The 14,046-nt window shown below is 37.8% G+C and overlaps 2 protein-coding genes across 8 annotated transcripts in view; one reads left to right on the top strand and one right to left on the bottom strand.

Annotated features, from left to right (window-relative positions):
- TOPORS (TOP1 binding arginine/serine rich protein, E3 ubiquitin ligase) overlaps positions 1-14,046 on the bottom strand; it is a 567,831-nt gene that overhangs the window by 219,980 nt on the left and 333,805 nt on the right. The window lies entirely within an intron of this gene.
- The window catches only part of ELAVL2 (ELAV like RNA binding protein 2), an 84,799-nt gene that overhangs the window by 57,513 nt on the left and 13,240 nt on the right, over positions 1-14,046 (top strand). For all 7 annotated transcript variants that reach the window (XM_069880464.1, XM_069880468.1, XM_069880466.1 and 4 more), the window contains one exon: positions 8,656-8,759. In XM_069880464.1, coding sequence (XP_069736565.1) covers positions 8,656-8,759 — 104 coding nt within the window. The remainder of the gene's footprint in view (positions 1-8,655; positions 8,760-14,046) is intronic.

Below are 14,046 nucleotides of genomic sequence, written 5' to 3'. Positions count from 1 at the left end.
AGGGAGGTGGAACTTACAAACCTAGCTCTACTTGCTCCTTAAGATGAACTAGTTTGTTTAGTTAGACCTCTTTCAGGTCTTACCTTGCAAGAAGCTGAGTACATACTGAAAAGGTTTTCCGAGCTGAGCCAATTGTAGTGTTCTGCTCTAATTGTGCTGGTGAGTTGTTTGGGTTATTCTTGTTGAAAAACGAATTGCCTGGAACCGTTGCTTTTCTATTCTCTGGTCTGCAGACCTTGCAGCAATACTTAGAAGAGTACTTCGGTAATTCAATTACCTCCAGAAAGTAGCTTGCTGAGCACTTGCACTGGGTATACGATTGTTCTGACTGGAAACAGCAGCCAAGGGCTCCCTCGTGTGGTGGGTGTGCCAAGCTTTCAAAGGCATCTTGCTGCATTGTTACAAGTACAGTGTTTTGTTTCATGCTAGTATGGGGAGCGTGTTGATATAATGCCAAGTAGCTGACCCTGGGAAGAAATGCAGCAGTAGAAACTCTTCATCTACTGAAGCAGCAGGGTTTTCAGCACCTGTTAGTCATCTGGTAATAATAGCATTGTGTGCTAATGAAGCAGTGCTGGAAGAAAGTGCCAGCTGTGTGCTCAAGCAAAGATAAAGTCCGATAGTATTGGCTCTGTTTTTTGTCTGGGAAAGAGAGGTTTCTTTCAATCATGCATGCAGGAAAATTGTCTTCAGCAGTAGCTATTTAGAGAGGAGAATCATGTGGGTAGATTCTGTAGACAGCTGGACAGCAGGAGGCTTCAAGAGCAGAAGATAAGTAGGTTTGATACTGGGCAGAAATTTCTGGGATCAGATGTCATGGTTCTGCCCAAAAACCATCCCAGGAAAATGTAATAATTTACCAAGATGCTTTTAATCGGTCATGAAATAGAAGTACCACACTAGTCAGCTGCTCACTAATCATCATAGTATGCAGAAAACAATATGCATTCTTTTTCAGGAGTGTTGCAGGACTACTAAAAATGCTGCACTTGAGTTCAGTGTGTATTTGTAACCACCCAGGGGCTTTTCTTGTGTGATAGCTCTCACAGTTATTTGATAAAGGGCTTTCTTAACGTCTATAAAGTTATAGCTTATACTTGTCTGCCTTTCAAGCCTTTCTTATAAAGTGTAGCAGATTGTAAATGACACTCGAGCACTTTCAGGCACGCTCTTATTAACAGGACCTCACAGTTCAGATGACTGCGCTCTCTCTTACTATGCATCTAGCCTGGTAGCATTGAGTAAAGAGCTGTTGAAGGTGCTGCCTTTGTGTCTGAAAATAGTATTTCTTGTGTCTGAAATAGTATTTCTTCTTGGTTCTGAAGTGCCTGCAGGCTTTAGGGAACGTTCCTCCTGAAATGGAATGGTAGCTTGTAGGTTGAAAACCTAAGTGTTTTTCAGCCATTCTGTACTCCAAAGTCTGTTATAAAATAGACGGTCATTCTTTGGGCACTGCAGAAGGGAGCAGCTACACAGAGAATCCTGCATATCTGTCTACTTATAGAAGTCTTCTGTTGTCACACGATGTAGTACTACAGTTTTATTTATTTTCACCCATTTTCCAGGTTATAGTTGTAGTAATCAGAGAGATGATCTCTTCAACTTCACCTTAAAGGAAGCTATCTGATCTGAATGCTCTTTTCTGTCCTTCTCTTTGGAGGTTCAGCATGGAGGAATTTAGTTATTACATGGCAGGTATATTAAAGCTTTAGAAGGTAAGCCACTGTCTGTGGCTGTTGTAGCTGCTTCCAAAGAGAAAAAGAAAACAAATGAAGATTGGAGTATACCTTTTCTTGCAGGAAAAGTTGTCAGGCAGACCACTTCCCAGGGGGCTTGAAAGGAAAAGACTAAAACATCTTAGTTGTGCTGGCCTGCATGGGTTGGGTTAAATGGTTTGGTTCAACTGTTTGTGTAATTCCTTAGCATAACAGTAGAACCTTAAGGCAGGTTTGTTGAAAAGAAGAAAGCAGGCTTGATGAAAGTAGATAATTTAGTTTGGAATGTCTTTCAGTTTTTCTTATGTTCAAGTGTAGTTTATTACTGTTTGAAAAGAAGTTCTGAGATTCCCTGAGAAAGAGGAAGCTTAGAAGATGCAGTAAAAATTACTCAACAAGAACAAAATACTAAGAGGTGATAATTATGTATAGATTATCTAGGATGAGTAAAGCCTTTGTCATGTTATCCTGAATTTTTATAACTGTTGTTTTTCACAGGTGCTGCCTTCAGTCTAGTTGAGGTATAAACTGTGGCTTTTGACAGGCAGTCACCACTAGCAGTCCAGCCTTAAATCTGTTAGTCTGTAGACATGATAGCAAGGAGACACCACCACCTTTTAGAGTTTGAACACTTCATTTGAATATGTAAAAGAACTGTGCTTCATGATCCTGTGCGTCTTTTCCAACCTAGTGATTCTGTGATATAATCAGAATATGTGGTCTGTAAATTGATAACACAGGATAGAGTTGTGTATGCAACTGAGAATGGTAGCAGATATTACAAGACATTGAAGTCACGTTCCCCCTTCAAATGGAGGAGATGATCTGTATTTACTGTGGAATTGGATTTCGTGTTGAAGCCTTTTGAATATGGCAACCAGCAGGAAAATGGGTAACCTGGTGCTATGCACTCTTAGTTGATAATGCCCTATTAATTATCTTGTGTAAAGCAATCTATTATGTGACCAGTCTTGCTGGCTTGTCTCCCAGCACTGAACTGGGGGGTGCCTCAGGACATGGGCTATTTCATGCAACCAGGTGTTTCCATGCATGAACGCTTTTCCAGCAGAGGACTTTTCTAGGTAGTAAGGTGCTTCAGTGGTCAGATAGCTTCAGTACTTACTTTATTTTTCTTTCATCACAATCCTCTTGCTTATCTCTCCATTATGAATAATTTGGGCAGTAACAGGGCAGTTGGAAAAATTGTCTTGTCTCAGATTCCCTGTTCCTCCCCAAGTTTGTGTAAGTTATTAACTGTGATGAAGTGAAGTGAGCTGGCTTATAATTGCTTTTAAGCATTCAGTTATTCAGCAGTCATCTCTTCTAGATGATGTAAATGGTTGTGCTTCATGGAAATGTACAGTATGGTGTAGTGGTGCATTTTTTTATTCTACAATCCTTCTGAGTTATCTTAGGGAAAAACTAAACTTTGCTTGGATTTTGGTAAACATCCAGTTAAGTTGCTCAATCTTTTTGTCATTTCTTCACTTGTGTCACACCTTCTGTAGTCCAACCTAAGTCTTCATCAAGATTTATAGTTCTAAAGTCTGATTCGTGCAGCACTGTTCTGCTATAATGTTTTTATAATATGGCTCCTTAGAAATGTTGCAGCAGTTGCTGGAAATAATAAAAGGAACCTTTTCAGGTTGAAAGAGTTCTAGGATGAGATTATTCTTTTAAGAAAGTTGGATGTTTTTGTTGTCAGGAAGAGGTAGATGTTGTTTTACCAATCATATTAAAAGGGCTGTATTCAGCTTTAAAGAATAGTGCTTCTACTTTTAAACATAAGGAATGGACAACAGCTGTCACTTCTGTCATGTCTACTTTATATGACAATTTCTTCTGTGGGTAGCATCCATTTGGGACTCTCTGTCAGGATCTCCTTTGGGCTTTTACAGCTCTGTGCAGTGTTTAAATAGGCTTTGTTGATTGTAAACACTTGTGAAAACTTGGGCAGGATAGAACTAGTTTGATTCTTCCTCTGAAAAATGTTGTCAATTAGAGTCTGTGCATGTTTCAAGAAAAAAGTGACATTTCAAGGCTACAGTAGCAGGAACACTGTGACCATGGCTATATATTCCTACTTTATTTCTCTCTTCCTACTTGAAACTGTTTTGGTCTTTTGCTGACCTGTGGGATCTGTATACTTTTATTTCCTAGATACTGAATCATTGTGTTCTTTGTTTGCTTCTTCTTTAATGTTAAATTACTTCATTTTAGACTTTTCTAGTGAGTGTGTGGATCTCCAATGGGCCTCTTGAGTAGTCCTTTCAAAGAGTGATCGGGATTAGATTGTTTGAAACTTACTTTTTGCCCCTCGGCTCTCAATCCTTCCCATGTGTTGACTATATTGTCGTAGAGTCATAGAATCACTAGGTTAGAAAGGACCCACTGGATCATCAAGTCCAAACATTATTATACATGGTGATCAAATAATACTTACGAAGCTCATAAACTTGAAATGTAAATGGAACAGTTTTCCTTATTAAAGTAAGTAGCATACTGCTTTCCAGTTCGCACTTTCTCGTAGGCTGTATAGTTAGAGGTGGGAAGCTGGTCGGTGACCCACTTAGTTGTGCATATAGCTTGCCTAGGTTGAAAGATATGCTTGACTAAAAGGACTTTTTGCCACCTAAGCTTGAATTAAAGTTTGTTTCAAGTGCCAATTAAATAAAACATAAAGCAATTAATATAAACTTTCAAACAATGACCTTTGCTGTCTTCCAGGCTTATGAGGTGCACTTTTGCTGCTGTGTGAGTTTCAGGTGTTTTATTAGAGTTTGGTGAAGCAAAATTCGAGTCAAATTGCTTTTCCTCATGCTTTTCCTCATTCCTTCCAAATCTATTTGTCATTTTGACCTTTCCAGGTGTTTTCTTTCACCTGTCACTTCACTAACTTGTTTTATAGTACACCACATTGTCTAATATTTATAGTCCCAAGCATAAAATCTAGTAGAAAGCATATAGAAACAGCTTTAAACTGTGCTGTGAAATAGCTGCAAGAACTATTGAGGAAAAGCTCAACGGGTAGTTTGAGCATGTAACTTGTGAACTATTGCTCACTTCTGCAAATGAGTGGATTATTCCCCTTAAAGTGGGTGAGTATATTCTTCTCACTGGTACAAGTAATAACTCAAAAATAAGTCACTCCTTTCCATAGGATAAGCTAAATTGAATGCTGTTTATCGGTCTGAGTTATAAAATAAATATTTGATGTGCACAGGGGGTCTCTTGCTGTGTTGAGGTTGAGTAGGTCGTAATTGTGAAGATGGAAAAGGCTAAACTGGACGTTCAGAGTACTTAAACACATAGTAGACAGAGCACTAGGACAGCCAACCTGGAGAGGTGTCAGAGGCTTTTCAGACTATGATGTTAAGCGTACACTGGAAAAATGAAGCTGTGGCAAGAGTCAGATGTAGCTAACTGTCTTAAAACAGCAGGACACTAAGCTGCTTTTTGATATGCAGTTAAATCTGAGGATTATTTTAACCTGTGGACAGCTATATATTAACTTTCTCTCACCATCCTGTTGTGGACTCATACGCGTGATCTTTTAGTGTGTTACAAAACTTGGGAAGAAGCGCGTGTTCTGCAGGAGATTTCATTCTTGGTAAATAGTTTGGTATAGAAGAAGCACTATTTTCTTTTAGTGTTCAGTTTCATCTTTGGCTTCAGGCAATACGAATTAGTCATTACAGTTATTACATAATGAAGTTCCTCTTTTTAGCTATCTAATTGGTGGCTGATCTGGTGTGAATGCATCTAGCTTCTACTTGGTTTGTCTTGAAAGTGAAAGGTTTACATATTGGAGAGAGGGAAAAAGCTGCATAGAAGAACTTGTTTGAATTATAACTGGCCAGACATCTCTAATTTTATTTGAGTAAAGTTATTGTGCAGTGGATATGGTACTCTTTCCTCATCCAAAGTGAACCATCTAATGCGACTTCTCTGTCCTGTACAGCTGCAGTAGTACTAACATAATTTTGGACCCAAGTCCTGTACCTTAGTGAAACACTTGGGAAAAGCTGAGCTTTTGAGTTCTTGTAACCCAACTAGCACTTTCCCACCAAGAGAGAAATGACACCAACTGTCAGAGATACTTTGCAATAACTGGCATATCCGATGGATTGTTTGGAATAGCTGCCTCTACTGCATTTTGTCAAATACCTGTCTGAATTTTCTAAAACCAGCTGTCTGTATATGAACTGGCAAACCTCTTAAGGTCTTCTTTAATGCAGGCAAGAAGATTTACGAGTGGTTCCTCAAGCAAGCAACCAATTCCAGAAATTGGGATTGGTTTCCAATTTGGTTGTTGAGAACATAGATTCATCCTTCTTACATGCTTCTGTGGAGAAAGTGATTTTTTTTTTTACTCTGAATTATTAATAATGAGTAAGTGAACCATTACTCTTTTGATCTAATTTTGATCTCCACGAAGTTTTACCTTTTCTTAACCTTTTCAAATATAGAAGGTGTTTGGAATGTCAGCTGTGAACAACTTTGAATTTTAGAAGATAGACCAAATTGAACATAAGTGAATTAAATAAAAAAATCATTCACAGAATCACTGAAGGCAGAAGGGACTTCTGGATCTAATCTAGTCAACTTCGTCTTCTCAAGCAGGTTCTCCCTGAGGAGGTTGCCCAGGACCATGTCCAGTCACATTTTTAGTATCTCCAGGAATGGAGACTTCCCACCCCCTTGATGCCTGCATCAGTGTTTCACCAACCCCCCAGTGAAAGCTTTTTATATTGCAAAATTGCAGAATAAACCTTCAAAAACCAGTTAAAGGTTATCCTGAATAAATTGCTAGATTTTGTTTATACAGCTTAACTAACAGGATGTCTGCAGCAGAACTGGTCATGAATTATATCCTTTGAAACAGCTGATTATGCATTTTGTCTGCAGTGGTCTGAGTTTTCAGTGTCAAAAGTAGATCACATGAACAAAGGTATATAGAAATAATTTCTGTGCCTCTTTTGCTGTTCACTCTGGAATTAGTGAATAGTGTATTGGGAACATCTTACAGGAAATAGCTTTCTCTTAGAAATTTTAATGTTTTGTGCTTTAAATGGGTTTCTTCCTTTGAGATTAGTATCACCAAAAATCAGCATTTCTATATTAAGGAGACAAGACTAAAATAGGAGATGTCTACAAAAAGAGTCATACCTTGAAGATGCTCTTTTTTGAAGATGTTGGGAGGAGTTTCTGCAGACAGTGGGAGTGATGGAGGTTACGGGTATAGAAATTGCTTTACTGCAATCAAACTAGTAAGGGAAAAGGTACTTTTAGGATAAGGAACTTAGGTATATCAGGATGGAGATGCAAATGAATACAAATGCTTTTGTGTAGTTCCATATTATTTGTTAACAGAAACAGGATTGCTGAGGTTGCTGGCACTTTGTGTAGTCCTGCTCACAACAAGGTTATCTAGAGCAGATTGCTCAGGGATTTGTCCAGTTGGGTCTTGAATGTTTCTTTTTTTGTTAATAACTTTGTATATAGTAACCTGCTTGCAGCTTTGTCTAGCCAGTTTATTTGTTAGTACGGTTTTGAGGAGGAGATTGAGGAGATTTGGGGTAATGATATCCTCTAACTCCTGATGCTATGGTAGACTAATCTGCAAAATTATGAATCCTAGCAGTGATGGGCTTGTTACTAAGCACTCTCTTGTCTTAATAAATGAAAAACCTTGCATCAGTTTTTTTTGCTTCATGTACTATTTAATACTTACATATTTAGATATGATACAAGAACACTGAACAGCATAGGTTCTTTTATTTTTGACAATAAAAATTTCTCATTTGTGGTTTTTGTAATTTTTTTTAACTTTTTATATTGTTGTCTCTCCAGGTTAATCTTTCAAACTAGTATTTTGTGAATTAGATTTATTCGATCCTTCCTTTTTGGCCTGTTGAATGATTTGTGGACCTCATTTTTGATTTCAAAAGGAGAATCATCAAGGAGTACAGGAGAATGTTATTGAAAATGGCTAAGCCAATTAAGTATTCTTACTAAATGTTATCCTTTTGCTGTGTCAAATTTTTATACTTATTTGCATGATGTACCAAAGGTTGAGTCGCCTTCCCTGGAGGTATTTAAGGGACAGGTGGACGAGGCACTGAGGGAGATGGTTTAGTGATTGATAGGCATGTTTGGACTCGATCTGATGGGTCTCTTCCAACCTGGTGATTCTATAAAAATATTTTTAAAGGGTTATGCTGAAGGCAGCTAGTTAAGGATGGTGTACTTCAGGTTTTAAAATTGTCAAGAGATGACTACTGCTAAACTTTAAGGTGTTTAATTAAAGAAATGCTTGGAAGGGATACACTGTTAGCTAATTAAAATGCTTTTTGTACATCTGTCATCTGAATAACCAGTTGTCTTCAATACAAGAACAAATTGAGCTTTTAAACATCTTGTTACTGAGAGGCTTTATTTAGCATGTGAGTAACATCAGTAGAAATGTTCAGCTTCAAATTTGGACCAAATTGTGATATTGAAGTATATTTGAAACCCACTCATTTCTCAAGCAGCAGTCCAGAAATTTGCAATGATACTTTCAATGTTCATTTACAAAGTTCAGAAGTGAGTGGTGGATTTTTGGTATCATCTTAACTTTGAAGCTGCTGCATTTCCTCTAGTCTAACAGATCATAAAAACTTCCGAACATATTTTGTACAGTAATTCTTAGGTCCTTTCGTTACACTGGTTGTAAGTTCTGTTGAACTGACTGCAGTCCATGGGAGCAGATGAAGCTAGTTAAACACTAACTTTACTGGAAAAATTAGATGTTGAGCCTTAAAGTTTGTTATGTAGGGCAGGTGCTGTTCTTTAATATAAGAAAGTTTTGCTCAGTTTGTCTGTATATGTTTTGAATAGTTCTCCATTGCACAGGACTGTAGTAGTAATTGTCCTTCTTCTTCCTCTTTTTAATCAGGACAGAGCTTGGGTTATGGTTTTGTGAACTACATTGACCCCAAGGATGCAGAAAAAGCCGTCAACACACTGAATGGACTGAGACTTCAAACTAAAACCATAAAAGTATGTAGTGTTAATTATGATTTAAAGAAACGGCAATGTTTTGACTTCTTCATAAGATGCATTATTTCTTTCCCTTTTCCAAGTGTAATTTGAGTATTCAGCTAATGTCAATAGAAGAGACTGACTTAACCATGTAGTAGCTGGTTAGTGCTTGGTAGTCTGCTTATATCTAGACGGGTAGATAATGTCTAAATACGGAAAATGTTTATTTTTTAATGCACTTGAGAATAATATAGATGAGTGAATTGTTTTAACAGAGAAAATTGCGTTGTTTATAATACTGCATATCATCTCAACACTGCTTCCTCATTACTTTCTTGAAGGTGGTATAACTAGCTTATTAATAATCCCTTTTTTAGGTTGCTAGTGTCTTGTTCCTCTTAAAAATCCTTGAAATCAAATGCTGAATAAACTACTTTGGTTGTCTATTTACTACTGGATTCCTGGGGCTCTAGTCTCTAGTTCTGTAATGCCTGGGATTGTTGAGGGGTTTTTTGCATTGTAACTCTTGCAACTCTTGTTTACTACATTCAGTTTCTTGAATGTCTAGAAGCAGAAATCTTAAGAGTTACTTCTTCTTGTCTACCGTCTTATTTCATTATCAGAAGAGTAGGGATACTTATTTAAGCAATGTTTAGTGCTCTGAGAGCTTGAGAGAAAGGGGAGAAAATAAAATTTTCCAGGGAATGCAGGCTTTTGAACATGTTTTACAGGTGTTGGTGCCTGAAGGCAGTCCGTGTTCCAACCAGCTCATTCTTTCTCATTAAACAGCAGGGTTTACTAGCTGATCGCTTGGACGGTGACTGCCCTCTAACTAGGATCGTGTTTGAACTATAAGATAAAGCTCATCTCTAAAAAGGTTTGAACTTAAAAAGCAGTGCAGAGTTACTTAAGGATGACTGAGACAAAAATAGGATGGCATTAATTATGGTTAGAATGCCTTACCTGCTCTGGCTTCATGAGATTTAATGAAGTGGAATGCACTCTTTGAAAAGTATACTAACCTTTAACAAAAGGTGAATCATGCCTCACTCTAACAGTGGATGAATAGCATGGATAGATGTTTGGCTGCAGAAGGCTCCTCATGTGCTTCTGGCAGACATCTTGTCAACAGGAGCTATGTCCTGTTTTCTTCTTTGGAGGAAAATTAAGGAAAGGCATTTCGTGCTCCAGGTTTATTGAAGCTGTCTTTCGGGTGGTAGTGAGAAAGAACAAGTTTGCATTACATTTGGCTACACAGGCAGATATCCTACTTTGCCATCATCACTTTGTCTGCCCTAGTGTAGAAAGCAGTGTTATGAGAAGGGCTAGTTATAACTCCAGTAGATAAGTTAATACTGATTTATCAGCTTTAGAAATGCACAAAGAGGTGCACTACAGCAAGGGAATACTTGAAGTGATATTCTACAACTTCATTAGTGTTCTGTGGCATAGTGTTTTTAGAACTTGGCATTATGCAGTCCTGTTTCACTTGGTGCCTTGAACCAGTACTTTGATTTACAGTAAAATTCATTTTCATGATTTAATCTTACAACTTAACTGCTCAGATCTCTACCTCTATCAACTTCTACCTATGATTGTACTCTTGAACAAAATACTTAATGGAAAATAACAAAATGCTGAAAAAAAAAACCTCCCATGCTTGTTTAATTTCTGTGTTAGTGCGGTATGTAAAAGATAGAGATTGTTCCTGTCTTCACCACTGATACTTGTAGAAGAAAATTTTGGTAATGTCACTTCTTGTAGTATTGTTTTCACTAGCTAATGTCCCTGGGGAGCGGTGATGTATACATGAGCTGCGTAAAAAGTCTATTAAAATACCAGAGGCAAGTGAGCTGTGAAGGTGAGAGAAACCCTTCTAACCTTCTCTTTTTCAGCTGTTCTGTGTTGTTTTTTTTTTCCCCCCAGCACTACAGAACATTGATCTCATGAGTGGCAAAAGGGGATCCTATTTGGAAGCTTAATTAAAGCTACTGAGTTCTACTGACGCCATCAATCAGCAAAGATTGAGAGAGGGGGCATGGTGCCAGACTATTTAGTGGTCTTGACAGGGTAATTAAATACCTCAGGACTGTATTCTTCAGGTAAATTTTGAGTGCTCTAGCACATCTGAAGCAGAAGAACAATTTGTCTTGGAACAAAAGCAAAGGTGTGGTTTTTCCTTAAATTTCTGCAGGGGTTATAAATGGTAATTATACAATTTTTTAGCTATGTTACAGTTAAAGCTTTGACAGCATTTCCATTTTAAACTCTTCCCTATCCCACACATGCTTTTTCAGCCCCAGGTAAAATTTGTTCTTCACTGAGGTTCAAATCTCTTCAGACTTTGAATGTTAGTTAACTAGCTAAGGCTTCCTGCTGCTTGTTTGTGTTGCTGAACAATATTGAAAGGAGGATTCACTTCTGAAACCGCATTACTGTCACTTCCTGTAAACTACATTACAGGCACAGGCTTGTTCATTAACACCTAACTACTCTGAGAAAAGTAGCAGTGTGTCACACTGAAGTGCAAAATGTGCTAACATCTCCTTCAGCAACTACCATTGTTTTCTGTTCGGATTCCAACCGTGCTGTGTTGTTGTGGCTGAGTTCCTTGCAGGAGTCTCTCCCTTTCCTATGGCAGAGGATCCTTAAACCAATGCTGTTTACCCAGCTGCTAAGGCTGCTTAGCAGGTTTGCAGCCAAAAACCTTAGTGGTGTAGTAAGGTCATTTCTGAGCCTGCATGGGGAGTTTCTGACACAGCAATGGACATGGTAGAAGGGTCAGCAGTAGCACTGTGTGGGGATGTAAGGTGACTGCAAGCATTGGTTAAAAGCTCAAGCTCTAAGAAGTGAAAAAAGCTCACAAAACCAACAAGAAGTTGCAAGCCAAGTGAAAATCTGCTTGTTATTGCTGACTATGATGATGCACCTTCCTTCATCCGTGCAGTAATAGTTTTTCTCCTGAAAGTTTGTAAGATACTCCATGTACATAACTGTAAGTGGCAATGGATTCATGGTTTATGCATTTCTATAAGGTATGTCTATGAAATGAGTAATGGGAGAGACCCCAGGGATGTCTCTTGTCAGCAGTAGCAGCTTCCTAGACAAAACATGTAAAAGCTGGAGTATAGTTGTTTCCTTCAGAAGAAAGGAGAACTTGTGAACAGATTAACCTTAACTCCCAAAACAGAAGAATTTGGGTCTGCTGTTCTGAGATTGTTCTTGATCATATTATTCCTGTGGAGAGCTGGCCTTACCCTGTGTACTGTTGTCCTCTGAAGTCTGAAATGGTGTGGTTTGTGTTTTTTTGGTGTTTGGGTTTTTTTTTGGAAGTGTCTGAAATCTGATTCTCTTACTAGTGGGGCAAAGTGGAGAGGGAGTGTTTGTCAGAACAGAATCCAGAATGTGAAGTATGAAGGGAGGGACTTTGAGCCTATCAGAAAATGAAAAGCTGAAAACAGAAAATGTTTGGAGATTGCACTCCTTTTTTCTTAGCTTTCTTTGTACTTGAATTTTAAGTTAAGTGTTTATTTTGAAAGAGGCAATGATAGTTACAACTGCACATTTTGAAATATTCTTCTGTATTAGTCATTTTCAAGCCAAAACAGCAGAATACCTGTTCTGTCATTGTGCGCATAATTCTTATCTTTTCTAGCATACAAAGTCAGTGAACTGTAGTATTGGATTTCTCTTGTAGTATGATAAGCTTCTGATAATATAGGTAAACTATTATACTGTCTTGAGCTTCAGCACTGTTTTAATTGGGCTTTAGATTTGGACATGGAAATGACTGGCCCTGGTCAGTGCAGCTCTCCTTATCTGCCAGGGTTTTAGGTGATCTTTTTGTGAGGCACTTACTGACTTCACAGGTCACTTATTACTGGCTAATGACACCCAAGACCTGGTCTCTATGTGCTGCAGCATCTACTTAGTAGTACTTGAATTAAGAAGTTACTGAGTCGTGGCATATATATACTAATTTAAGTCCAAGTTAAGAACACTTGACTGGTAGAATAACATTGCTGTACCAAACCCAAAGAAGTATATCCCTTTTTTAAATTGTATTTGCCAAGGGTGCTTATGGATTCCTAGTTTATTCTTCCCAATATAAATCTGTCTGCTTTGCAGGAAGTCTGAACCCATTTTCATCTGCACGGACTGAGTGGTAATTTATTTGGGTTTTTGTTGGGATTTTTATTTTTCTATTGAAACATTCATTCTAAAAACTGGATACTATTGGTATGGCAAACAGTGTTCTTAAATGAAAGTTCGCAGTGGAAGTTAGTGAAAGTAAACAGATCTTGATGGTAACATTTAAAGACTTCAGATTTGAAGACTTGCATATGAATACTTTAAGTAGAGGTGTTCAGAACGTAAGAGTGCTTTTTCCTAAAGTTCTTGCAAGGAATACAAACTCACTGCTGTCTGTACTACTAGTAAGCTGTAAGATAAAGATTGAAGTGTGATGCTGAGATGTCTCAAGGTAGTACCACATAGTGAGATACTGAAACGTTCATTTGTAGGGACTGGGTCACTTTTTGTAACTTCTTTGTTCACCCTGCAAACTTTCACAGTTTTGACGAGAAAGTTGTAAATCAGTTCATCTTGATGTTAAGAAATGAAATATTAAAGCAGTGAAAATACTTAAATTTGATGGTGTAGTATTTGCATCATTAGAAACAAATGTCTTTCCCACTAACTGCAGTGGAAAATTCCAGTTAAAATGTTTTTAAGTTGGTGTCTACAGAGTAGCTGTGTCAGTGTTGTACAGTGTGTCATCATTAAATATTTAAAACTGTAGGCGTTCTGTCTGCTTCTTGACTTGCATTATATTCAATGGTTTTGACATTGTATAACCTTAATGTTTGTCTATTAAATATTGACCTGATGAAGTAGCTGTGGAAGTAATATTGTAGCACAGCTATTAATTCAGTGCATATATATTTCTGAAGAGACTGAATCTAGAACTATCAGCAAGTAATTACTGAATGGGCAAAGTGGTAGGATTCAGGTAGGGAGATGAATCTGGAGATTGTCTTCTTGAAATCTGTATCACGAATGAAATAGATGGACTTTGACATCAATAATGAGTAGAAACCATATATTTTGTACTCCAGGCAAGCTTCTTTTGCATGGGAGTTGGTTTTCTTTTATCAGAAACTTGAATGCTGTCCTTGCTTTTCTCTGGTGATCCTGACTTGCAGTAATCACGTATCACTATTAGTGTTTTTCCAAAGAAAGTCAGGCTTCAATTACTTCGGGTTTCTGAAGTTCTATATTTTTTTTAGATTTCTCACCTGGCCAG

The sequence above is a fragment of the Phaenicophaeus curvirostris genome, chromosome Z (genome assembly GCF_032191515.1).
Source record: "Phaenicophaeus curvirostris isolate KB17595 chromosome Z, BPBGC_Pcur_1.0, whole genome shotgun sequence".
Taxonomy (NCBI): Eukaryota; Metazoa; Chordata; class Aves; order Cuculiformes; family Cuculidae; genus Phaenicophaeus; species Phaenicophaeus curvirostris.
This window is presented reverse-complemented; position numbering and strand designations above follow the sequence as displayed.